The following is a 23,834-nucleotide window of genomic DNA, read 5'->3' as shown; positions in this document are numbered from 1 at the left end:
CAGAGCTCATCCAACCTGGCAGTTTAGACCCACAGTTATGAGAAACCACCATTCCATTCACAGCCAGTAGTTGAACTTCCCTTCTTAGCTCATTTTAGCTGCTGGAAAGACTCAGCTCTGAGCTGAGACCTACCTGGCTAAGCACTTACGTCCTGGTTCTCTCTGTTGTCAGCCAAGGTTTGGGGAAAACACTCAGGAAGACCAGAATGCAGCCCAGCTCCCTCAGGACACTTCTGTGTGGGCAGATTGCCTCTGCTGAAAAAAAAGGTTTCAGTGCAAGAGGGGGAATGGAGGACGTGCAGAAGGCACCATAAAGAAGTGTAGGGAATAAAAGTGAAAGTAAAATTATTGCAGAGGAATAGGGAGTATGAGGATGTTTAAAGAATGCAAAAGCATTCAAATCCACAGAAAAACAGATGCTCAACCATTGTGGTGACTAAAACTAAACATTTTACTCCACCTTTCTGTATTTCAGATCTGGGACTAGATTTAGTCTTTTAGGAAAATACCTTGAAGAAAAAATTCAAAATCTATCAAAACCATACCTGTAGGAAGACAGTTTAGAACCCAAAGTTAAATACTGGGTATTGCAACATTTAGAATTTATTGCTGCTTGTTCAACTGAAATTTCACTTTCTCATACCTACTCGTTTCCTTTGTCTGGCAGCCACAACACAAGAAGTCTGCACTGACAAAGAGCACCTATCACTGACCAAATTGTTTACTGTTCAAAAAGCACACTGTACAAAACAAAGTTTATGTGACTTAAAGAGCAGTTTTCAGAGCCCCAGCCTGGGGAAATTTTCAGGAAAACAACAGAAGAGCCAAGTCAAGCTTCAGTATTCTTTACTCACCCATATGCCAAATTAAAACCAAGAGTTTTTAAAATTTGGAAAAAACAGCACTGCAGCAAGACACTTTTTTCTTCTTGTCCACCTTCTTGGGAATATTTCTGCCAAAACAGACTCAAACCTGTGACAGACAAAGAAGCAGGAAAAACATCTGGCCATTTCCCAATTTTTTGAAGGAGAATATGGGGCATTATTGGTAGCGAAGTTTCTTCCAGAAATATGTGTACTAAATTCGGCAGGCATTCCTCTCAGTTGCTGTTTGTGACAAGCCAACAATGCAGGTGTTATTTTTGTACCCATCATGTGCTGTACCTGTAATACCATGCCATCACAGAAGTGATGACAAAGAGGCTGCTGTTGCTGAGCACTCTCACATGATGTGGGTGAAATATATAAAAGTGCTGTAGGCTAGGAAGGCTGCTACACAGGAACTCTCCCACCTGTCATTCAGGTTCAACCACCTGAGGCTCTTTCACCTTGAGATTATGTATCCAGGCTGCTGTCAAGCACCAGGTCTCACACCTCCACAAGGATTATGTCCAGCATTTTCCTTTTGTCCCAGTGACTACAGTTTTTATGATGTTTGTTATCATCTGATAACATGATGATTGTTATCATCTACAGATCCCACCTCATCTCTACATTTTTCATCCCTAGAAATATCCTTCCAGTCCAAATAAGATGAAGACCACAAGTATCATCATCCCCTGTCAGTTATTTCTGTGAAAAAGGTGGCTGTGGTACTGCAAAGACAGTAACCTTTTTACCTTTTTCCTCCTGTCAAAAAAAAAAAAAAAAGAGGTATTTTTCATTCTGATTATTAATTCTGCTGCAGCTTACAGATAATACAAAACAACTCATACAGCAAGACTAGCCCTGCATCTTCTTCTTGCAGAATTTTATATGTACTTACACAAAAGATGGCAGAGAATCAAATCTCTAGTGGAGCCCAAAGTAACTGGAAAAAACAACGAATGTCGCTTTAGGTTGTCTGCATGTTTTCCATTGTATTACTCTTAAATCATAGCAGTTACAGGTAATTAGTAATTTCTAGTTTCTATTAACATTAAAAAACAACATCAAGAACAGCTCCCTTTTAACAATGGCACATTTCAACTAGGTTGCCCAGGATCCTTGTTTCTATGGCCTGGGCTTGACAGACTAAGAATACACCCAGCTGGTTTTCAAACCAACACTTTCAATAGTCTGGGGAAGGGCTGTGTGACTTGTCATAAAAACAGCTGCCTCTGTCTCCCCAACCAGCCAGGAATAAGCTGAAGAGAACAAAACCTTGAATGAAAACACCTCGACTTTTCATGCAAGGACAAAAGGTGGTCATTATGCATACCAGGAAGGTTCTTTTATAGCTGGTAATTACATATAAATTGGAGAATTATAATAAAAAAAATCATTTCTCTCTTCATTTATTTAAAATGTGATTTCTACAGCCATTATATAATTACTGGTATTTTTCAGTAATGTTATTAAGAACAAATGAGCTAGTATTTCTGAAAAAAAATCACAAAGATGCAAATACTGAAAGTTCCTTATTAGAACTGGTAGTCCAGCATGAAGCAAGTGGCAGGAAAAAGATCTCTTCTTGTAAACTGCAAACTGAACTTTTTTCAGTGTTGAAAAAAGATTCATTTCTATCTTTCTACTATGAAGAAATAAATTATCCCTATCATCTCTGATACATTATTTCAAGCTCTCAACTTTTCTCAGTTTCTCATTTGTTCAGAAATGTCTGTGAACTACTGACCTCCAGCAGCAAGCCTAAAATAAGACATAGAAAGATCACAAAAATTCTGAAAAGAACAAGAACAGCTCCCTGCTGTCACTACTCATGAAATAAGTGTTATTCGTGACACTTAGTCAAGCACTCATTCCTGTGTACAGTCTGAATACAACATATTAGTGAAAGAATATAAAAATAAAGAATAAACATCTCTTAGGAGACACACAAATCTCCGTGAACTACAGCCTAGACAGATTTTAGAGAACCAGCTTAGGTTATATGCTTCACCACAGTGCACATTTCTAGATATCTTGGAGGCTGAAAATCAGTATTAAATATCAGTACTACTAATATTAGTAGTACTAAATGTAGAGGAGTGATACAGGAGTGACACAGAGAACAAAAAAGAGAGAAAGGCTTGTATTTCAAGGGAGAAGAATTGGAATCAGGTGCATAAATGTCATCGTGTCATCACCAAGTCCACCAGCAACTTTATTTATCTTAAGGCAAATAATTTGCAGAAGCACTGGTTGTGCTTCTGTAAATGGATAAAAAAAGTCAGAAAGCACAAGAAATGTAGAAGTGAATATCCAGCCCCCCAAGATGTTTTGTGTTGGCAGAACATAAAACAGCACACGTCTCCTCAAGAGCCCTGAGGCTCTGATTCCAGGGCATTCCTGCTGCCCTGAGCTACCCTGGGCCACAGTGGCAGCAGAAGCCTCCAAACAAAAAAAGTAACATAACTCAAAATGTGGGAGAGCAGACAGAAACCCTTTCCATTCCAATGGCAGTCCATCAAACTTGTGTTTCCTTCCTCCAGCCCATGCTGTCACACCAGATGCTTCTGCCTTCTGAGGGCTCTCTCCCAAGAGCAGAAGCTTTTCACTCCCAGCAGGAAGCTACAGGTTAGATCTGAGCTAATGGTAAAAAACAAAGGAATCAGAACTGGGATGGGGGGTGGTGTGGGCAAGACACCTAATTTTTAAGAGAAGGTAAATTTTATTTTTTTAAAAAGAATTCAGGTGATGGGTAAGCTTTGGTTATTATAGCAAATAAACTTTTCTAACACATTCACCCAACTCCTTGAAAATCTGCCCCTTATTTCACTGATGATGGGAAGAGCCTCTATCCTTAGTTGACTAGGATTATTGAAGTGGCTTCTTCCTGGCTAATTGTTAAACATCCTGGGGGTTTTTTTCTCTTGTGATTGCACGTGGTGTTAAATACTTTCTGTGAAACTGTTACTTATTTGTAATGGTATCAAAAAGCATGGGGTAAAACTGTGTACATCTTAGTGATTTACCAGAATGGTTTTTATCTTGCATTTTAAAACTCAAAGTAGCAGTTAAAGTTTGTCTGTGACTATGTCCCCAGTATTTGCTGTAAGGCACAGAAGTTGATCTTACAGATTTACATGTGTTAATCAGAAAAAAATCACAGCTTATTGATCAAACTCTGTGATACACATGCTAGATATTGTAAGTATGTGAGTACCTGAAAGAGTATTCACAAACTACACAAGTTCTTCAATAGAACCTTTTCACTGGGTTCACACCAAACACAGCACTAATTTACAAATAAATGTCATTAATGTCATTTTCTTTGTTTGATCACAAAATACACCTTATTTGCATGTTTGGTTTTGCACTGAAATACCTACCAGTCTTCTTTAGCTGGAATAAACAATACCTGGTATTTACAGTTTGACAAAAGACATTTACCTGTGAGTAGAGCTGAGAGAGAGGAAGAGACTGAAGTTTTATGAAAGAGAAGTCTGTATATAATAATGAAGTCATAATAAAAAATCATGAAAGGTGACTGATAGTACTGCTTCCCAACTGCTAAAGAACATTTCCTGGGGCCAAAAGGAAAGACAGAGGGTAAATCTAGAAGGAAACAGACAGAATGAAGTGAATAAGAAAAGAACTACCAATCATGCAGATAGACTTAGCAGTTTGCAAGAGTTGGAGTTTTTTATACTTGTCAATTTGCTCAAAGATGCTAGACTTTTAATAGCCTACAGTACAGTGGTGAGAGAATGCAGGTATTAGAGTGTGCTAAAGAAACCCATGAGAACCTAAAAAAATACCTCCAAAAAGAGGGGTTTTTTTCCTAAAAAGTCTCAAACTGGTGGTTTCTTGTTGTCATTTTACAAGGCTGAGATTGTTGAGTCAGATATGTGGTATTGTAGTGCCTATGGCAACATTCACTCAGAATCCACTTATAAGAAACACAAAATTGAAAAAAGTAGCTCTTAGGGGATCCTCATCTAGATTTCTAAAGATTGCAGAACCAGAGCCGAAGTTTTAAAGGGGTTATAAATAATGGCACAGGGAATTGAAAAGCAAAAGCAGAGCAAATGTTACCCTGAGAAGCCCATAAATTGCAAAAACAGGTAGCTGACGAACTAATCAAGGCAATATCTGATATAAAAATGAAAGTCTGTGCAAACATGACTAAGTCAAGTTGAACACAAACAGATGAAACTGAGAAGTTAATAAACAAAGAGATCAAGAAATCCCTCCTTACTGTGGTAAAGTAAGATAAAATCTCAAAACTATAGCATTTTTGAGAGTTTTGGGAAATGGAGCACTTAGTTCAGACTGAAAATATATCAGATATTAAGTTCTGTTGGTCACTATGGTGCATTAACACCAACTAGAAATTAAACTCCAAGTAAGCCACTCCCTCCCCTCACCCCTTCTGGTAAGAGAGGGCCAAAAAGCAGAGACTATGGGTTGAGATAACAATTTACTGAAAACAAAAAGCAATTAAATTATAAACACACAGTAACAGCAGCAATATTAATAACAAAAGTATACAAAAAAGATGTTATACCCCTAGAAAGGTGTTCACCATCTCAACTTAGCTCCACATGGATGATGCTTTCCTTCCAGCACCATATCCTGTAGCTGTCTCTCAGAAAAATGGGAGAGGATGGATGGAGGCAGAAAAGGATGGAGTCTGCAGGGCTGATGCTGACAGCTTCTCCCCTGGAGAGAGCAAGGCAAAAAATGACACACCTCCAGCAGTGTTCTTACCTTTTCTTCCCAGAACCATGCCCCCCGCAGATGATGTGCATGGGCAGGGTAACAACTTAGCCATGCTCCTATGGCACTAAGCTCTGCCCCCTCTGCAACCAGAAGAATCACTTTAATATTGTTGGTAGGCTGTTCATTTGAGTTTTCCCTGGAAATGCATCCATGATTATATCACCTCCTCTATCCTGCATAGCACTTTTGGAGGCTCTCAGTCATGTCTGTACTGTCTCAAACACATCTCACCAGTTCTCTGAGGTCTCACTGCACACTTGGCAAGTCTCCTCCTCCTGGGGTCTCAACAGTCATTGCTGCACCATGTGCATCCTTCACAGCCTATATACCAGACATGTGATTACTTTTTGTTATAAACCAGGGGCTAGGAATGAGGACCCCTGGAAACAGACAGATCAGTGGATTAGCAGCCTTTTCAGCACTGTCCCCACATGTTGAATTATTGAAAAGATACACAGAGCAGTGAAGATTGCTCTATAGGACTGGCTCATCACAACAGAGGAGGCTCCTGCAGGGATGAGGCACACTGTCACATCTCATGGTGCTCATTTGTCATCTCCCCAGCATGTGTCCTCAAGCCTGGGCTCCCTCTCCTCAGAGGAAGCCCGTGAGCCTGGCTCCGCATCAGTAGTGCTCGCTGTTACCCAGGGACATGGCCAAGGCTGGTGGGGAATCAGGGGCCTTCTCTGATTAGTGTATGTTTGGTCAAATCCTGAAGCTAAGGTCCTTCCCCAGGGCATTGATTCAAGGGACAAGACACATGTCAACACATAAGACATATTTTATTTTGGCCAGAAATCTCTACTGCAGTTTGATATCATAATTCTTACTCAAAGAGATCATGGGCAGAGAGCTCTTAATAGCTCCTTAATACCTCCTTAATACCCCATGATTGTCTAATTCCTTTCATGGGGAGTGATCTGCCTCTCCATTTCAAACACCCTGAAATCGGCCACTTACAGACAGAGTTGGGTTTAGTGCACCAAGCTGAGGACAGCAGACTCAGGGAAGCACAGCAATATTTGGAGATTTGTCTCAAAGGAAACCAATCCCACAAAAGCCAGATCTCTTCTTCTCAGTTGTTAAAACCTGAGGTTTAATTGGCTAAGCAGACAGGGAAAAAAAAAGCTGTTAGAACAATCTCAGTCAAGCCACCCCATGACACAAAATAAAAACTGAAAAAAACAATTTCCTCCAACTTTTCTTAGGAACTTTGCAACGTTTTTTCTAGAAGAATCCACAAAGGTGAATGAATATCTCTTACAGGGACAAGTACAAATAGGCACAAAGCAAAGTTTGGAGCTGCAGAAGGGAAGAACTGAAAATTGATCATTCAAGCATATTCTGCACACTTAAGACATCTTTAAAACAGTTTTTACAAAATCTGAAGATCCTGTCCTAGACCAGAGCAAAATTAAATTCTGGGATGTTTGCAATAAAAAATGTAAAAAGAGTTCACCTTGTATGAAAAAAAAAAAAGTCTTTAAAAATTGTTTGAAAATAGATAAAAGGAGGAAAGTGCAAGTTGACTTCAGGTAAGTCTTTCTATGTATTAGTAAAGCAAAGGACACAATAAATCCTGCCTTAAGGACTTAAAACTTGACCCAGTAACTCAAGTGAGGACTACAAATCAGCTTGACTTCTTCAAAAGAGCAACTCCACTGAATAGCTCACTCAAACTTTTACAAAAGACCTAAAACTTGAGTTAAATTCTACCAACTAACTCAAGTTGAGAGTGCAAAAGCACTAATTCTGCTAAGACAGGTCTGAAGTAAGCTGGCAGCGATTTCTATTTAAGATTTCAGAAATCTTTCACAAATGACATCCAGGGTCATATGGTGCTGTAACTCCTCAACAACATCTGCATCAACCAGCTCTAGTTCAACATAATTACTGGTTGTTTTTCTTCTAAGTTTTTTTTCCTTCTCCTTTAGTCAGCTTCTGTGACACTTTCCCTGTTCTCTGACAAGGTCTTGATCAGAGTGTAAGATGATTTCCATTATTAACAATATAATGTGGTCCAGCATTAGTATGTTGCACAGTTAAGCACTTTTTGTGTTACTGAGTAGAGTCTCATTAAGCAACTTGCAAAATTTTTTTAAAAATATATATTTTACCAGAAAAGAAATCAAGGGTGAGAAGTAGGAAAAGAGGTAGGTTTGAGCCAGACAAGTCAGGCAAGAAATGGGCTAGAAGATGAGGGGAAAAAAGACAGATGGGAACTAATTTGTGCAAGACCTTGAAGCAAGGAGTCTGAACTGTATGTGGGAAGCTATAATACAAGAGATTTTTTCCATAAACATTCAAGAGGCAATGATATTCAAAACCCTTAATAAGATATGAATTTGGGTAGCACTTTGTCTTTCTGAGAAAATTACTCAGGCAATCCAAGACTCTGGACTATTTTTCATATTGTTTTCCCCATCTGTGGAGTCACTAAATAATTATGCCATTATTGTGTTTGAAGCCTCACTTATTAGGAATTACAGCAACACCTGGTTATACTGACAGTAGATGTGGTTTAGTGATGAAATTTCCTGCAGTTGCTTTAGTAACCACTTCTAGTGAAGGATAGATAGGATTAAACATTCTCTCATTCTTTTAGAAACTCATTAATCTCTACATTACTAATGCATTAATTTAGTAATAATAATTCTTCATACTTACCAATGTACTGACCTCAGGACTTGACTTCTGGGGTGACATTTGAGAATGTCTTATTGAATACATACTAGTTTCCCTCTGTGTTTGAACAGGCTTTTTCTCTCTGTTGAATTTCTAATCAGCACCTGAAGGATCCCAAAAGGGTATTTCTCCAGTCCATGAAAGGCCTCTGGAAAGGCTGCAGTGACATTGCCTCTTTCATCCTCAAGGTCTTGGATGAGGCAAATAAGCTCTAACTTTGCATATTTCTTTATCTATCAGTTCCTAAAGGAGAAGTCAGGATCTAAGCTAACAGACTCTAACAAAGGTTCCCACTGTCAAGGGACAAAACAACCTATTTTGCATACTTTTACATCTGGAATTTTCCAAAGAGCCCTGAAAACTTAGACACCAAATGTCCATCATAATCCCTCAAGAGCAAGACACAGAGCTCCTTGAGTAATGCTGCAGCCAACAAATCCAATTATGCTGAGGTACAGGTGATGTGACTGGAGCTGACTGTGCTCTGACAATGGCTCACGCTGCGTGGGGGCAGGAGAGCACAAGGACAGGATAACGTTAGAAGCCGTGTGGCATTCTGTGCTTTGATAGCTGTGCACTGACACTTCTGGAGCCCTTTTACCTCTGGCAACTTTAGATGCCAGGCTGCAGATAGGCACTCTAGGTGAGCCCAAAGACCTACAGAGAGGCAGTCTAAGTGCAGGTCTAAACATGCACCCTTCTGTAGATGTTTGTCTTTTTAGTAACATAGCTGTACCTGGTATGATTGAGTCCTGGAGTGCTAACACACAGACCTGGACTGGGAAAATTGCCAGGCTTTTGGCTGCTGGCTCTAGTACAAAAGATAAATTTAGGTTTTTTAAATTTCTATTACCTCTGCTCTACCTATTCTTTAGCTAAAAGGTGCCTTTTAGAACTGACTGTAATTCTGTCACTCAGTTGCTTGTTAGGTTTGGCATCTTTTGTAAGCACAATAGCAATTCTGAAAGTCATGGAAGGGTGCAGAGGAGACATCAGGAAAAGCATGCACACCACAGAAGACTGTGCCAAAACAAATGAGTTTATAAAGATCAGTTTGCTACGTAGTCTATCTGAACATTGTACATGCCATGTCTTTCACCGTATATTCTTCAGACTATAAATAAATCAAATTGACATATATTCACAATCTAGCACCATCTGCTCTGTAAAGGAAGGAGGCATTTTAAAAGCAAAGGATCTGGTTTTTTTCTTACATGATACATCTTAATCTGTGAAATGTACTCCTTGTTTTAGAAATGTGCAGCTTGACTTCAAATGCGACAAGCATTTTATAAGAATGAGGAAATCCTTCTAACTGTGGATTCTCATTTGCTATTAGTTTCTGCACCACACTAAAATTCCCATATTTTCAAAGCATTAAGCTGAGAGCAAGAAGCAGGAAGGTCTTATCTGAAGTGTGATGAATCAGACCTTTATGGAAGAGATGCACATAATCAGAGATAAGGGTTATGGTTTTTATATAAATTCTTCTCATTTAAGATAAATATTGAATGTAATAATCAAGACAAATAATTGTCTGCATCATTGTAGAGTGTTTTATTTTGCTAATTATATTTTTCAACTGTTTTATATATCCCCTTACAACAGGTTTGGGGTTTTTTTCATTAGCTCTGACAAAGGCATGACATATTATTCCCAACAAAACAAAAGTTATACATTCCTTTCCTATTTATTCCTTTATTAAAAACAAAATATATCCCTCTGAAATTCTAAGGTTCTCTATCTATTTTTAAACATTTTGGAAAATCATAGCGAAGCATAGAGGCATATTGTAAAACTTATACAGGCTACCTCAAGAAATTAAGCATAAGCAACTTTGTTGCCCCACATGAAACTACAATTATGTCATTCAGGAATAAATAAGTTGTCCTTTTTGATATTAGCATACAATATTGCAGAAACACTGAAATAATTTGATATTACAAACTTGTTTACAATTTAGATCTCTTGGACTAAAGCAGTGAAAAAACATCTTGCTTCCTCCCTCTGCTTTGTCCAAAAGGCTTTATTCTTAGCCAACTGGCAGTCAGCAACACAAAACAAAGGGATGTTAAATTAAGTTTCTGCTTCATAAACAGAAAGGGGAAAAAAAATATACCACAAAATTTCAGTGTGCGGTTGCAGTGAATTCTGGCCTATGCAAAGCTGAAGTAGTTTTCCTTATGGGCATTGACAAAGACAACTGTCACTGTGGGCCACAGGGCACTGGGAGCTGCAACCAGAACCCTGCCTGAACTCAGACCAGAGGCTGAAGGTCCCCACAGTCCTTTGTTTCTATCAAAAAATGTCAGCTTTGCTTGTTTCTACAAGGAGGGAGAGGTTCTCTGAAGAAATGACAAGCACAAACTGGAGGCCAGCCATCCGCCATGCAGCTACTCCAACACAATCCTAAGTTGTTGCTTAGCTGCAAACTGTGCATTCCCAACAGGACTCTTTAGCCCCGTGCTGTAGCTAGCAGGATTTTTGGAAGAGTACCTCTGAAAACCCCAGAGTGTTCAGCCCCTTTGATTTTTCAAGAAGTATACAAAAAAATACACTGTCTGCTTGTTTGGTTGCTTCTTTTGGTGAGCTACTGCATAGGTTAGAATATTGAAAAATAGGTAAGTGCAAGTCTTAGACTGAAAAATAGGACTCAGAGCTTAAATGTTTTTTTAGTCCCCCAATTTTCTGAATAGAGCCAAAAAAATTGCTCATGCTGTAAGAAGCAGTTTTATGCTCCAAAGCTAAAATACAGGCCTTTGCTGCTCTGACCCACCAGCAAGTTTTAAAAACTACGAAGGAGTATAAAGATTTCACCTCTTCCCATTCTTCCTAAAGTTTTCTCCTTGCAGCTGCTTAGCCACTAGCAATGAAACTGAAGTGATGCAAACCACAGAAGAGTGATGAATTTTTCCTCAGCACTCTGAACCTCACTTTACTGATGTCTTTTTAGATCACATTTACTCCATTTCAGATCAGAACTTCAAATTATGTGCTACTAAACCACTTTTTTCAGAAGCAAGCAAAAAGAATATAAATATAAGCCCTTTCATTACCCTTGAAACAGGATAATACATTCCAAACAGAACAGACTAAAAAATCAAAATTTAAACATCAAAAAACCACACTCATATGCAAATTTACATAAAAAGCTTATGAACTTTGCTCATAGCTTTCCAAAACATTTCAGAATATCAGGTCTAAAGACAGATGAATATACACCTCAGATCTAGTGATCTGTTTCTTCAGCTATGGCTTTTTTCAGTTGTTAAGAAACTTTCTCCTGCTTCTTGTAAAATATAAGTTTATAGCATTACATATGCTGTCAATCCTCATTGGATTGACTTTGAATATACCTGAAAGCATTTTCGTTGCTTGTAGATTTTATCTGATATGGTCCAATGAACTCCAGTGAGCTTGAACATGACCTTGACATGTTGAACTACCTTCAGGTGAAAATTCAGAAAGTAACTGCTCACAGTCAAGTGCAGAATTGCTCTTTTCAGTCAGAATTCTTGATCTTCACCATTCCCTGACCTGAAGCCAACAGCAGTTAAATTTTCTCCCATCCTCATGTCTTCCTGGCATACAGGAAGTATGAATCCAAGCCTTGCTGCTCACTTCATCAGTTGCAGGTGTGGGGGTTATTTTCATATTGAAAGTACAGCTTTCAAACAAAGTGACTATTTCAAAATGTACTTCCAAGCACATAATTTCTAGCGGGGAAAAAAAAAAGTTCCCTGGAAATATTTTCATCATGAATGTATGTACCCGAACAAACTCATAAGTTTTTTCTGGATTAATAAATCATTTATTGGCAACACCAGAGAAAGAGACCCTTAAGAACACACATATTTTCATACCTACAGCAGAGCTCTTTGATCAGATCACATGTATGCATATTGTGGATTTAAAATAGGAGTTCAACACAAAAATCTTTGAAACAATAGTCTTCTAAGTGTATAGAGCCATTTCCTTGTTTAAAGTGATCAAATCCTCCCAGAGTATTGTACTATCAACCAGCTCAAAACCTAAACTGCCTTGAATGACAGCAGACTACACCTATCCCACTTACATGTCAAAGAGCCTGGCAGATTTTTAATCAGTCCCACTAACTTCACTGGGGAGAGCAGGTGTTCAACACCTTCACAAAATCAGATAATCTTAGGGGTTGTTTAAAGCTGCAAACTCAAGACTATGTTCAAACCCCTTTAGTAAGTTTAGAGGAGTAAGACCTAGACCCCTAGTCTGTAAGACCCTGCCCTACAGCTTGGTCATTCACAGCACCATTCATCTCCCATGTGCATCCTCAGGCAATGGATACAACAGTAATTACAGCATTGACTAGTAAGATACATGACAGAGTTTTGTGCCAAAACCAAGTTTGGTTGAAAACCAAAATTACCTTCAAGATCCTTACAATCTACTTCTTAGCAATTCTTTGCACCCCCTGCCAGATGCATCCAGACTTCTTGATGGTGATTCTATGAAGAGGCTAATACAGGGCAAGTCAATAATCATCAAAATCCCTTGCCGAGTTTTAAAAATGGAATGATACTGAAATCAATTGCTTTTACAAGAATAGCTGAGGTTGAGTGCGAATCTTTGGAAACTGAAAGACCAGTCTGCAAAATGCCTAGACTAGTTTCTAGTACTGTCCAAAAGCCATCTGAATGTATTTATTCTTCTTGGCTCTTGACTTCCAGCAAGTTCTATTCTTCACTCACAAAATGCAGCCTTCATTATTCCCTGTTCAAGTTGACTCTGAAAAACCTGAGCCCTCCCATAGAAAATAAAATAGAGAAATCTTGTCGTTTAATGTCTATGGCCCTTGACCAAACAAGGATCTCAATGAGTAATGTTTTAAAGGCGCTAATCTTTCTTCAGTCTTAGTATCATTCTTTCTGCCTGCGCTTTCCACATTTTTTTCCTGCAAATGTGGTTAATTATTTTCTCCTTTATTATAAAAACGCAGAGGATATACCTACTTTACTGCAGCTATCAATAATTAGAAATTCAGAAGGTAAAACCTGTGGGTTTGTTTTTTGTTTTTCCCTAGCTTCCAAAGGTAGCCAGCCAGAAGCAATGGTAAACCTAGAGAACATAAAGTCCAGCGGGTATTGTACCCAGGCTGGCTCTACCATCAGCTCCGCACCTCTGCGACCTGAAGTTCTCCCGCCTCCCTCCAGACCCAAATTTGCCCGCAGGGAAACCGAAGGACGCGGGAAGAGCCATGACCGGCACATGAGTTAATGAGCGCAGGAGGTGCAATCCGCCAGGCCGCGGGCCCACGAGCCCACGGCGGGACTCTTCCCGCAGCCGCGGGGCGCTCCCGACGCTTTCCCGCAGCCGCGGGGCGCTCCCGACGCTTTCCCGCCGCTCCCGTCGCTTTCCCGCAGCCGCGGAGCGCTCCCGTCGCTTTCCCGCAGCCGCGGGGCGCTCCCGACGCTTTCCCGCAGCCGCGGAGCGCTCCCGTCGCTTTCCCGCAGCCGCGGGGCGCTCCCGCCGCTTTCCCGCCGCTCCCGCCTCTCCCGCCGCTCTGCCCTCACGGCCCTCAGCGCCGCCGCCGGGGGACGGGGCCGTGAGGCGCGGACCGGCCAATAGGAACGCGGACCGCCGTAGGGCTCAGCCAATCAGCGCCCGAGCTGGCGGCGCGGGCAGGGGCTGCGGGAGGGAGCGGCGGCGGCGGAACCCTCGGAGCGCCCCGAGGGAGCGGGAGAGCAGCGGGAGCGGAGCCCCGAGCCTGCGGAGCCCTGAGCTCCATCCCGAGGAACCACTGGAACTCGGGGCTGCGGCTGCTGACCCGCCTGAAATGCCGCTTTCCCTAGCCCCGGTTGCATCCCGGGCTTCCGACACCGCGCATATCGCTGAGGTTTCGGGAGAACGCTGTCGCCTCATCCCTGGGCTGACAGGGACACACAATAAATTAAAACGGAATAAAATAACCCAAAATACGGTAAAATCTAATAAAAAAAATAATACTGAAGAAAACTAAAAATAACACCGAACAGGCGGTGCTTGTCACGAGGGGCTGTGGGAGCGCTCGGGGAGGCGGGAGCTCCGGCGGGTCCGGGAGCATCCCGGCCGGGACCGGCGCATCCCCGGCCGGGCACCGGCGCTCGCCCGCGGACCCATGCTGGGGGATGCTTCTCCGCTAGGAACGAATTAGAAATGGGGCCCTAAAAATGAATGTGGCAGCATTTCTCCGCGTGTCTCTGCCTATACTTTGTATTTCGATTTAGCCGCTGCATAGCAATTAAAACAAACAAAAACAAACAAAAAAAATCCCAACAGATAAACCAAATGCTGTTTCTTTTTTCTATTTTTTTTTCTTTCCTTGACTTTGATTGTTTGAGGTTGGTTACGTTTAGTTCGGTTTGGGGTTTTTTCCTAACGCTAAGACTGATTATTATGTATACAGACCATTCATTCACGCAAACTACCTACCCGGCAGCAGCTCCACGGTGGGTGCCTTCCTTAGGGAAAGCAGCAGACAAATATATTGAAATAAAGAACTGGCAAGAAATATGTCAGGTCCTGCTGACGGTGCTATATATGCCAATAGGATTTTCAACTCTGCCAACAGATGAAAAAAATCCCCCTCTTTGCAGGAGAGGGGTTTTCCATTTATTTTCTTGTCAGAAAGACAACTTGAGTCTTGGGATAAAATGAATCGAGTAAGTGGGTGCACAATCCCAAATAAGGGAAAAAAAAAAAAAAAAAAAAAGCTGCAGCGTCAAACCTTTAAAGGAAATTCAAGATTGGTATTTGAATTACAGTTTCCTATTGCTGTCAAGCACGGTATAGCCTTAAGTGAGCAAACGAAGGATCAGATTTGTATCTGAAATTCTCACATACTGAAAGTAATTTGTTTGTATTTTATGTTGGTTCGCCTACATCCTGGACTGAAATAGGGCTCGATCCTGAAAACTCACTGTCTTCTAAGTGCATCGAATAATCAAAGAGATTTACCGTCTGCTTCAGAGTTGTAAAATCTGAACCAAACCAAAAGGCGGGGTTTCCTCCTGACTCTGCCTGCCCGAGGGCACACGGAAAGCCCCAGCTCGGACCTGAGCGGGCAGACCCGCACAGCTGGTGGGTCACAGCTGGCTGGTCACTGTCGGCACTGTTGCATGCTTTTGCCTGGTGAGCTGGAGGAGCAACGCAAGCAACAACGATTCTAAAGAAGAGTGTGTGCAAAAGTGGCACATTTGACCGAGTGCAAACAGATAAAAACAAATTAATAATGTTCTGCCTTTAGCAGCCCTGCCCTCGGCCTGTGCAAAACAAAATAACAGAAAAAAAAATGCAAAGATTTTTGAATTTTTGAATGACAGCTTGGATTCGGGTTTTTTTGCCCTTTGGTTTTGCTAAGTGAGAGAAGGAAAATGCTCAGGCCACATAATCAGGGGCAAATTGTTTAGAGCTTTACCCAAAGACTATGTATACAGATGGATGTGATCTTCCAATCATCAGAAGCATTGTGAAGAAACACGACATCCTGCTGACAGCACTTCAACGAACAACTAGGCAAACAGTAGTTTGTCAGTAACTTTATTTCTTTTCTTAAAAAATCGCATGACAAACTGGAACCAAGACCAAAATACTGTATCCACTGTACATCGTTCATTAGAAAACAAACATACACCACATTTGTATTCTACCAAACAGAGAGTGTATTTCCTTTAAAATTATATAGTGCGTGCTTTTAGAGCCATGCTTTTTTAATATTTATTTTACATTTGTTACTCAAATATTATCTGCTATAAATAATTGCAACTTGATCAAATGGTGCACCTGTAATCGAACCTCTTCCATGCTGCAAGAGTGGCTTTTTGTTGCCTGGGGTTTTTTTCTGTCTTTCCAAAAAAGCTGTTGGTATTGCTTTATTAGGACTCGAGAAAGCACAGGTGAGGTGTCAAATAAAGTGTACAGGTGCCAGAGGCGCTTGCAGACCCGGGCCTGCTGCTGAGCCCCATGGCTCAGACCGCTGGAAAGAGTGATGGGAGAGCTCATATTTTAAAAATCGTTTTCAAAAGGCACAATTTTCTCGACACAAAGGTACAATAAAAATATATGGCCACTGAAATGCAGGCGCCTTTAGCGATGCGGTGCCTATCCAGCGGTATCCCGGGCCCGCCAGGGTTTCGCCCTCCCGCCCCTGTCCCGGCACCGCAGCTGCAGCGCCGGGGGCGACGCTGTGGAGGGAGCCCGGGCACGCCGGCGCACCCTGCCCGCCCCGCCGGCCGCTCTGCCCGCCAGCCGCGCTCCTCGGCGGCACGGCCTCCCGTGGGACCGCCCCGGGAGCCCAGAGTAATAGGGAGGGAGGGCTGCAGCGCTCCCCTCACCCCCGCCCCGCCCCGGCCGCCTCCCGCATCACTGCTCGCGGTGCCGGCTGCCGCTCTCCGGGTCGCTCTGGTCGTCGGTGAAGCAGACGTCCACGTCGCTCTCGTTGTCAGTCTTTTGCTCCTGCTCGGGCTGCGCGTAGCCAGAGTCACTCTTGTCCTCGGCCGCCTTGCCGAGGCTCTGTCCCGGGTGCCGGGATTTCACGTGCCGCTCCAGGTCGCGGCGCCGCACCAGCACCTTGCCGCAGTACTCGCAGCGGTAGGGCGTGTTGCCCTCGGCGTGCAGGCGGATGTGTTTGTTGAGGTTGCTGGGGTCCCCGAAGGGCCGCAGGCAGACCTTGCACTTGAGCGGCTTGTAGCCGGTGTGAGTCCGCATGTGGATCTTCAGCCCGTACTTGCGGGAGTACAGCTTCCCGCAGTACAGGCACAGGTGCCCGGTCTTGGGTTTCCCTCCGGCCGCCCCTGCCGCCCCCGCCGGCAGCGCCTCCAGCCTCCCTCGGCCTTTCTCGGCCGCCAGCTCGGAGAGCTGCTGCGTGTGCATGGCGATCTCCCGGTCGATGCTGGCCAGCGAGCCCAGCTCTGCGGCGTGCAGACCTGCCGCCGGCCCCGCGAAGTACGACACGGACTCGGGGTACTTGAGGAGGCCGCCGAGGTGCAGCTTCAGCGGGTAGTAGGGCGCGGCCCCGTAGAGCAGCTCCCCGTTGTAGACGGTGAGCGGCATCACCGGCAGCCCGCACTCCCCCGCGTACGCCTTCAGCCCCTCGAAGGGCGGCAGCGCGAAGCGCTCCAGGGCCCCGCCGGGCAGCGGCGGGTAGCGGGCGGGCGGCAGCGCGGCCGCGGGCAGCCCCCGCTCCACCTGCCGGAAGGCCGAGGCCTCCTCCAGCGGCGACAGCAGCGGGAAGGCGCGCAGCCCGCCGCCGCACGCCAGCCCCGCCGCCGCCGCCTGCGGGGCGGCCTCACCCGGCAGCGCTCCGCACTTAGGCGGCGCCTCGGCGGCGGCGCGTCCCGCCTTCAGTCCCCCCAGCAGTTTGGAGAAGCCGAGGGCGGCGGCGCCCCGCGCCTCTTCCCGCAGCGACCCGGCGGGGCGGAAGGCCGAGCGCGCCCCGGGGCACAGCGCCAGCCCGTTGCCGCCCGCCGGCCCCAGCAGCGGCCCCGGCCCGCGGGCGGCCCCCACGCTCATGTCCAGGGCGCGCTCCTGCTCCTCCTTGCCCGCCGCCCGCTTGGGCAGCGCCGGCTTGGCGAGCGGCGGGGAGGCGGCGACGGCCTCCCGCTTGACGGCCTCCCGGGGGCCGCAGCCGGGCGGAGGGTGGCCGCGCAGCGAGCTGGCCGGCAGCTCCTTGGGGGGCAGGCCGAAGGCGGTGGCAGCGGGCCGGCCGTGGTCGTGATGGAGGAAGGGCCGGCCGTGGCTCAGAGCGCAGTGGAAGTGGACGTGGGCCTTGAGGCTGTTGGGGTACTTGAAGGTCCTCCAGCAGTACCAGCAGATGTACCGCTCCTCCCCTGCGGAGTAAAGCGGAGAGACCCGTCAGCGGCGGCCGCGCATCCCCGCGCCTCCCCGCGCATTCCCGCGCTCCCTCCGCCTCGTCCCGCCCCCGCCGTGCTTTGCCGCGGAGCGGAGCGCTGCGGCCGCTGCGCGCTCCGGGCTGAGCTCCCGCGAGCGGGGCGCCGTAGGGCCGGGGGGAGCAGCTGCTAACGCGAGTCGTCTGTCGGAGGGCCCATCTGTTGGCGCTCGCGGAGGAGGTAGCGTATGTCAGGGAGTCGGCTGCACCGAACAAAGGCCAATCTAATGATCGTGAGCCCCTCATTACGCGGCGAGACAATATCCGATATGTATGGGCCATATGTAATCGTTCCCTTTCAGAGGACAATGCCCTTTGTGCCCCGTCCCATTTCGACTTCTCTCAAGCGGAACAGACCTCGGTGGCCGCGGCTGTGGTGGCTGCCCGACACCGCAGAGTCTCAGACTCCGCTTTTCCCCTCCTGGTCTTGCTTGCCAGGAGGGTACCCCAAGGAAGAGCGTCTCCCTAGCCCCGACGGTGAAATGCCGCCTCTGTGGCATTTCTGTCTGTCTAGGAATCTATTTCCTTCCTTCCTTCCTTCCTTCCTTCCTTCCTTCCTTCCTTCCTTCCTTCCTTCCTTCCTTCCTTCCTTCCTTCCTTCCTTCCTTCCTTCCTTCCTTCCTTCCTTCCTTCCTTCCTTCCTTCCTTCCTTCCTTCCTTCCTCTCATTTCTCCTCTTTGTACCTTCCCATCTTTCTCTTTTCCCCCAGCCGCCAGACTACGCTGATAAGCCTCTGAAATTCCCGTTCGTCTCTTGCCCACATTGCCCGTCCTCAGCTGACCCTCACCCCCAGTTCAATGCGCCGAAACACCTAAGATGAGGCCAAGTGCCGCACGGAAATGAGAGTCTGCTCCCTGCCTGGGGTCAGCTCCTCACGTTCCAGGGAATCCCGTGGGGGATGACGGGATGAGACCTTGCATCGTACCCCGCGTCTGTCGGGGTGGCGGGGCACCCTGGAGGGCGGGTCGCTGGGGTGGATGCGATGGCCATGATCAGGCCCCCGAGATGGCTTTTGACAGGGATCCGTCGATGTCCGCTGCGGGAAGAAAACGGAATCTTCGGTCTCCGCGGGAAACTGGTGTGCGAACTCGCGTGGAAGCACCACGCGCGGTTGCGCGTATTCGCCGCCTGTGTCCTGGCTGCCGTGCGCAGCCTTTCCTCGCCAGCCGTGGAGGGGCGATCCCGGGATCTGCAGCACTGTGAAGGCGTTGGACTCCGTTTTTCGCCCCGTCGAGGAGGGCGAGAGACGGGACTGTGTCTGCTGGGCCCCAGGGAGGCAGCGCTACGGGACGATGCCGTGCATGGAAAAGGAGCGGTACGGATGGAAAGGAACATGGCCACAGACTCCTTTTCGCTGTCTTCGTTTGCCTATGCAGGTCTCTTCGGCGGCGCGGCTTAGCCTTGGTATCTTCGGCAAAAGATGGTCGGGACCGGCTCCCGACCACCACCGAGATCCGCTGCTTCCCCGGCTCACCTCCAGTTCAACAAGAACGGCTCGAGGGGGGAAAAAAAAAAAAAAAAAAAAAAAAAAAAACCAAAAAACCAAAAACACCCCCACCAAAAAACACCTATTTCTCACGATGGTGACCCAAATTAGAAGGGTCAAACACAAAAGAAATCCAAAATTTTTATTTGGTTTGTTTTTTTCGTTTTGCGTTTAAAAAAAAATAAAAAAATAAAAAAATAAAAAAAAAACCAAAACAAAAAAAAACCCGCAACTCTACGAATTTCTTCCACTGTCTTTTTTTCGGTTGGTGGGGGTTTGAGTGCTCAGTTTGATTTTTCGGCTATTTTTTTCAGTATATGACCATTAAAAGAAAAGAATTTCAGCATGCTGATACACTTTTTCTGAGTCTGTATGAATCAGTCTGGAAAATGTGTGGCCGAAGACGCAGATCCGTGGGGGCACTTTGCAAATCAGCCTTTCTTCGACGGGGCGAGGAAGACGCCGCACGCTGGGAGCCTCTTGCAGACCTGAGCTCTCTTTCGTTTTCCCCCGAGTAGCGCTGGTACCCGCAGCAGCAAGGGCTGCTGGGTCAAACCACAGCTAAAATCAGGAGTGGGGAGCAACCCAGCGTCGTGTCCTCCTTGCTCCCGAAACTTCGCCAGGCTTCTCGAGAGGGTGACCCTCGGCAGATCCATGGCCTCACTGCCCTTCTACGCGGCGGGGACAGAGATGTGACCAAGAGTTTCTTTTCCGGGTGTAGTTTTCGTACAAGGAGGGATCTGGGCTCTTGCACGTGGCACGAGTAGATGAGATGCAACAGCCAGAGCCTGACTTTCCCGCAGCCATTCCTTCGGGCAGGACCGCAATCACCTTGCGGAGCGGCCAGCCGTGACGGGGGAAAGGGGCAGCCCCTGCCCCGATCGTGCACTCGCTCGCTTTCCTGTGGACACCGCCAGGAAGGATCTTCTGAGTCAAGCAGGAGCGACTGGGGTTCCCTCATCTCCCACGGAGCGGGCTCAGCCGGAGGGGAGTGAGTGCCCACAGGCAGCTGGGGCCGCTGATGCCCCAGGGAGCGTCCGGACCCAGGACCAGAGGGATGGGGTAGCCGCCGCCAGAGAAGCCCGACAAGTGAACGCTAAAGTGTTTCGTCTTTTTTCCCCCTCTCCTTTTTTTTTTTTTAATGTGCTGCCACCTTATCATTTTGTTAACATCGGTGTAAATCCAGCTAAGAATAGGTCTGCAGATTGAAACCAGCCGTCCCAGACGGGTGTCTTCCCCTTCCCAACATCTTTGGATATCCTAATCTCAGTGTGATTTGACGCCGACTTACTTTTACCTAATGTATTCTAATTTACAGGGACTGCCCAGTACCGCCCAGTTTTGTCTTGGCTGTGTAAATCTACCCCAAAAGAACCTGAAAAGAGTCTCTGAAACTCTGAGCAAGGAAGGTAAATCCTATGTTTTTAGAAAATTCTGAGCCAATTTGCTGTCTCGCATACCAACTATATTTCACTATACCAACCCATTTCAAAGAAACCCCATTTGCCTATCAAAGAATCATTAAATCGGGTCGATGACTGAAAAACTCGACGCACGGGGGCCTTTCTATATGCTACCGAGTTAATAGATCACCCTTTAAATGTAAGCAGATGGAGTCTTAGTTTAAAGGGTGGTAGATTGAATTCACGACAGCTGTACTGGCATTTATTTTTCTTAGGGTCCACGTTTGCCTACCGCAGTTTGAGTTCTCGTCAAAGGTGTCAGTTAAACAGGGTTTGTTTTGTTTCATTTAATTTAGCTGCTCTGAAATGAGTGCCAGCATCTGTACCTTTCTCGTCGTGCGTCGGCGTGGCCGTGACAGGGATGTCAAACCACTGCGCCAGAGGGTTGGAGTACCAGACGGTGAGCTCCTCTCCCGGCTGGACATCCCGCAGCGCCCGGTAGAAAATCTGGAGAGGGAAGAAAGGAAACTTCTTCAGGAGGCTTGAGAGGGAAGGCAGGTGGCGGAGAGAGGTGCAGTGCCAGAGCGGAGCCGTAAGTTGGGTACCTGTCCTCCTGGCAGATCCGCAACAGCCTCCAGTGTCTGCTCTTGGGAGTTTCGGGCAGCTCGGATTAACCCTATCCACTCCAGAGCTGAGCTCCCGGCTTCATCCACTAATTCCCCTCTGACCATCCGCACCTGGAAAAAACAGGCGCACTGCTGTCATTTCCACGTGAAACGAAACACAAAGAAAGCAAAAAGCTTACTCGTCCCCCTGCCTGCCCTCTCTGCCTGGCCCATCGACCTGCTCCCCCACACTAGGCAGGGGGCTGAGCATCGCAGCTGAAGGCAGAGGCGAGAGCGTCTCCTTTTGCCGCCCGTTTAACGCTTCCATCCTCATCCACCTTGGGGTAGGACTTTCCCCGGCTCGCAGGTGCCTTGGGAGACATGCGGCTGCCCTAGCGGGGGTTGCAGCTCTGCGGGGTAAGGATGGAAGACTCCGTGCCTGGCGAGGGAAAATGGGATTTTTCCCTTGGGTCGCATTGATCCAAACGCACATTGTCCACTCCCAGCTGTTACATTTCGCTTAACGCTATATTAAATACCCAGCTACTATATATATATGTGTGTGTGTATATATATATATATATATATATATATATATATATATATATATATATATATATATAAATTTTTTTTTAAGAGTTCGTGCAGTCTCTGAGTCCGTGCAAAACCACTGCGACATGCAGGACTTGTCCGGAGATAGGGAGGGAGGGGGAAAGGGGAGAAGATTCTGCTTAGCTACAAAGTCCCTGTAGCCCTATACTTCATAATCTGCTTGCCCATACAAAGAGAAAATGAAGTGCCCATTCCCTGAATGACCGTGCAATAAAAGTCATCGGAACAAAGCAGTCTAAAGCGAGAAACCAAGGGAGCCAGATGAGAAATAAATTTGAGTGGGCTGGCAGAGCGTTTAAAAACAATTAAAGTGCATTAAAAATCAGAGCGGAACGCGTGAGCCGCGGCTGCCCGGGGGGCGAAAGGAGGGGTCTCGTCCGCAGCCCCCTGAAGAGCCTGATGGACGGGGCGAAAGCCTTTCACCGCCTCCTCCTCCTCGCTCCTTCGCTCGGACATGGAGTGACCCCGGAGCCCGTAGCCGGGTGCCCGTAATCCCTCCCGCTCCGGCTGCGGGTTGCTCGCGGCTCCGGGGGAGAGGCTCCCCCGAGGCTCTGGGGAGAGGTCGAGCTGCGCTGGGGTTCCCCGACACCTGCGACCTGCACCCCGACGCCGTCTCTGGGGTAGCCCCTGCCCTCTCGCCCCGCACAGCCTTCAGGCCCAAGCCAAAGGACTCGCGCCCGGGAAGAGGGATTGGGAGCACTAACCCGAACCAAACGCAGTAATAAATCGGTGCATCTGCCTCTGCCCTGCTCCTTCCCAGGACAAAACCCAAAACCCAAAACCCGGGGGCTGCTTTGCCTCGTGCCCCCGCCTCGCCGGGGCTCCGGAAACGAGGAGCCGGCTGTGGCACGTCCTGGCTCTACCAGGAAAAGGGGCAATGCCCCAGCGAGAGGAGCGCCCGGGGGTCGAGGTCTGGATGGCGGGACCAGCGCCCTCCGACACGGGGCACGGGGCTCAGGCGAGGCTTCCAGCACGTCTATGTCCAAGGCGGCGGCGCGTCCGCTCCTCCGGGAGAGCCCCGTGTCCTCTGGCCTCGCCCCGGAGGCCGGACGGGCTGGGGACCCCGGCGCTGGGGAGGAGAGGGAAAGGGCACGGGCCGCCAGGCTTTCCTGCCAAAACCACGGGGAGACATCTCAGGACGTTCTGAAATGCTTTTCTTTGCTTTCCTGGCTCGCTCTAAGAAGGGAGGATCGAAGAGAGATGGGGGAAGAGCAGTCTCTTTCCCAAAGCCGGCTTCCCCCGCATCAACGAATAATCAAGGTCCAGCGGTGCAGGAGAGACCGTAGGAAAATACCTTTTTTTTGGGTCCTGGCTCCTTGCGGTCTGACAGGTACTTGCCCAGTTTGAAGGTGCCCGGCACAGGACCCAGGCGCAGCCCAGCCGGGATGCAGCTCTCCGCGCTGACGCTGATGGCCGGAGCCCTGCTGGTTTGCATCGCTGCCGCTGGGTGTGAGCGCTCGGGAACCCCAAGTACTTAAGGGGGCCGGAGTGACAGCGGCA

The 23,834-nt window shown here is 46.9% G+C and overlaps 1 protein-coding gene across 1 annotated transcript; it reads right to left on the bottom strand.

Annotated features, from left to right (window-relative positions):
• Positions 1 to 16,703: 16,703 nt before the first annotated feature.
• On the bottom strand, positions 16,704 to 23,769 carry PRDM13 (PR/SET domain 13). Its single transcript, XM_056488401.1, has 4 exons — positions 23,629 to 23,769; positions 21,723 to 21,854; positions 21,504 to 21,624; positions 16,704 to 18,169 (listed from the first exon to the last, which is right to left on the bottom strand). Exons 1-4 carry the CDS (start codon positions 23,767 to 23,769, stop codon positions 16,704 to 16,706), a joined length of 1,860 nt encoding a protein of 619 aa, XP_056344376.1.
• Positions 23,770 to 23,834: the final 65 nt, after the last annotated feature.

The sequence above is a fragment of the Oenanthe melanoleuca genome, chromosome 3, assembly GCF_029582105.1.
Source record: "Oenanthe melanoleuca isolate GR-GAL-2019-014 chromosome 3, OMel1.0, whole genome shotgun sequence".
NCBI lineage: Eukaryota > Metazoa > Chordata > Aves > Passeriformes > Muscicapidae > Oenanthe > Oenanthe melanoleuca.
Note: the sequence above shows the minus strand (reverse complement) of the source record. Positions and strands in the feature narration are given on the sequence as shown.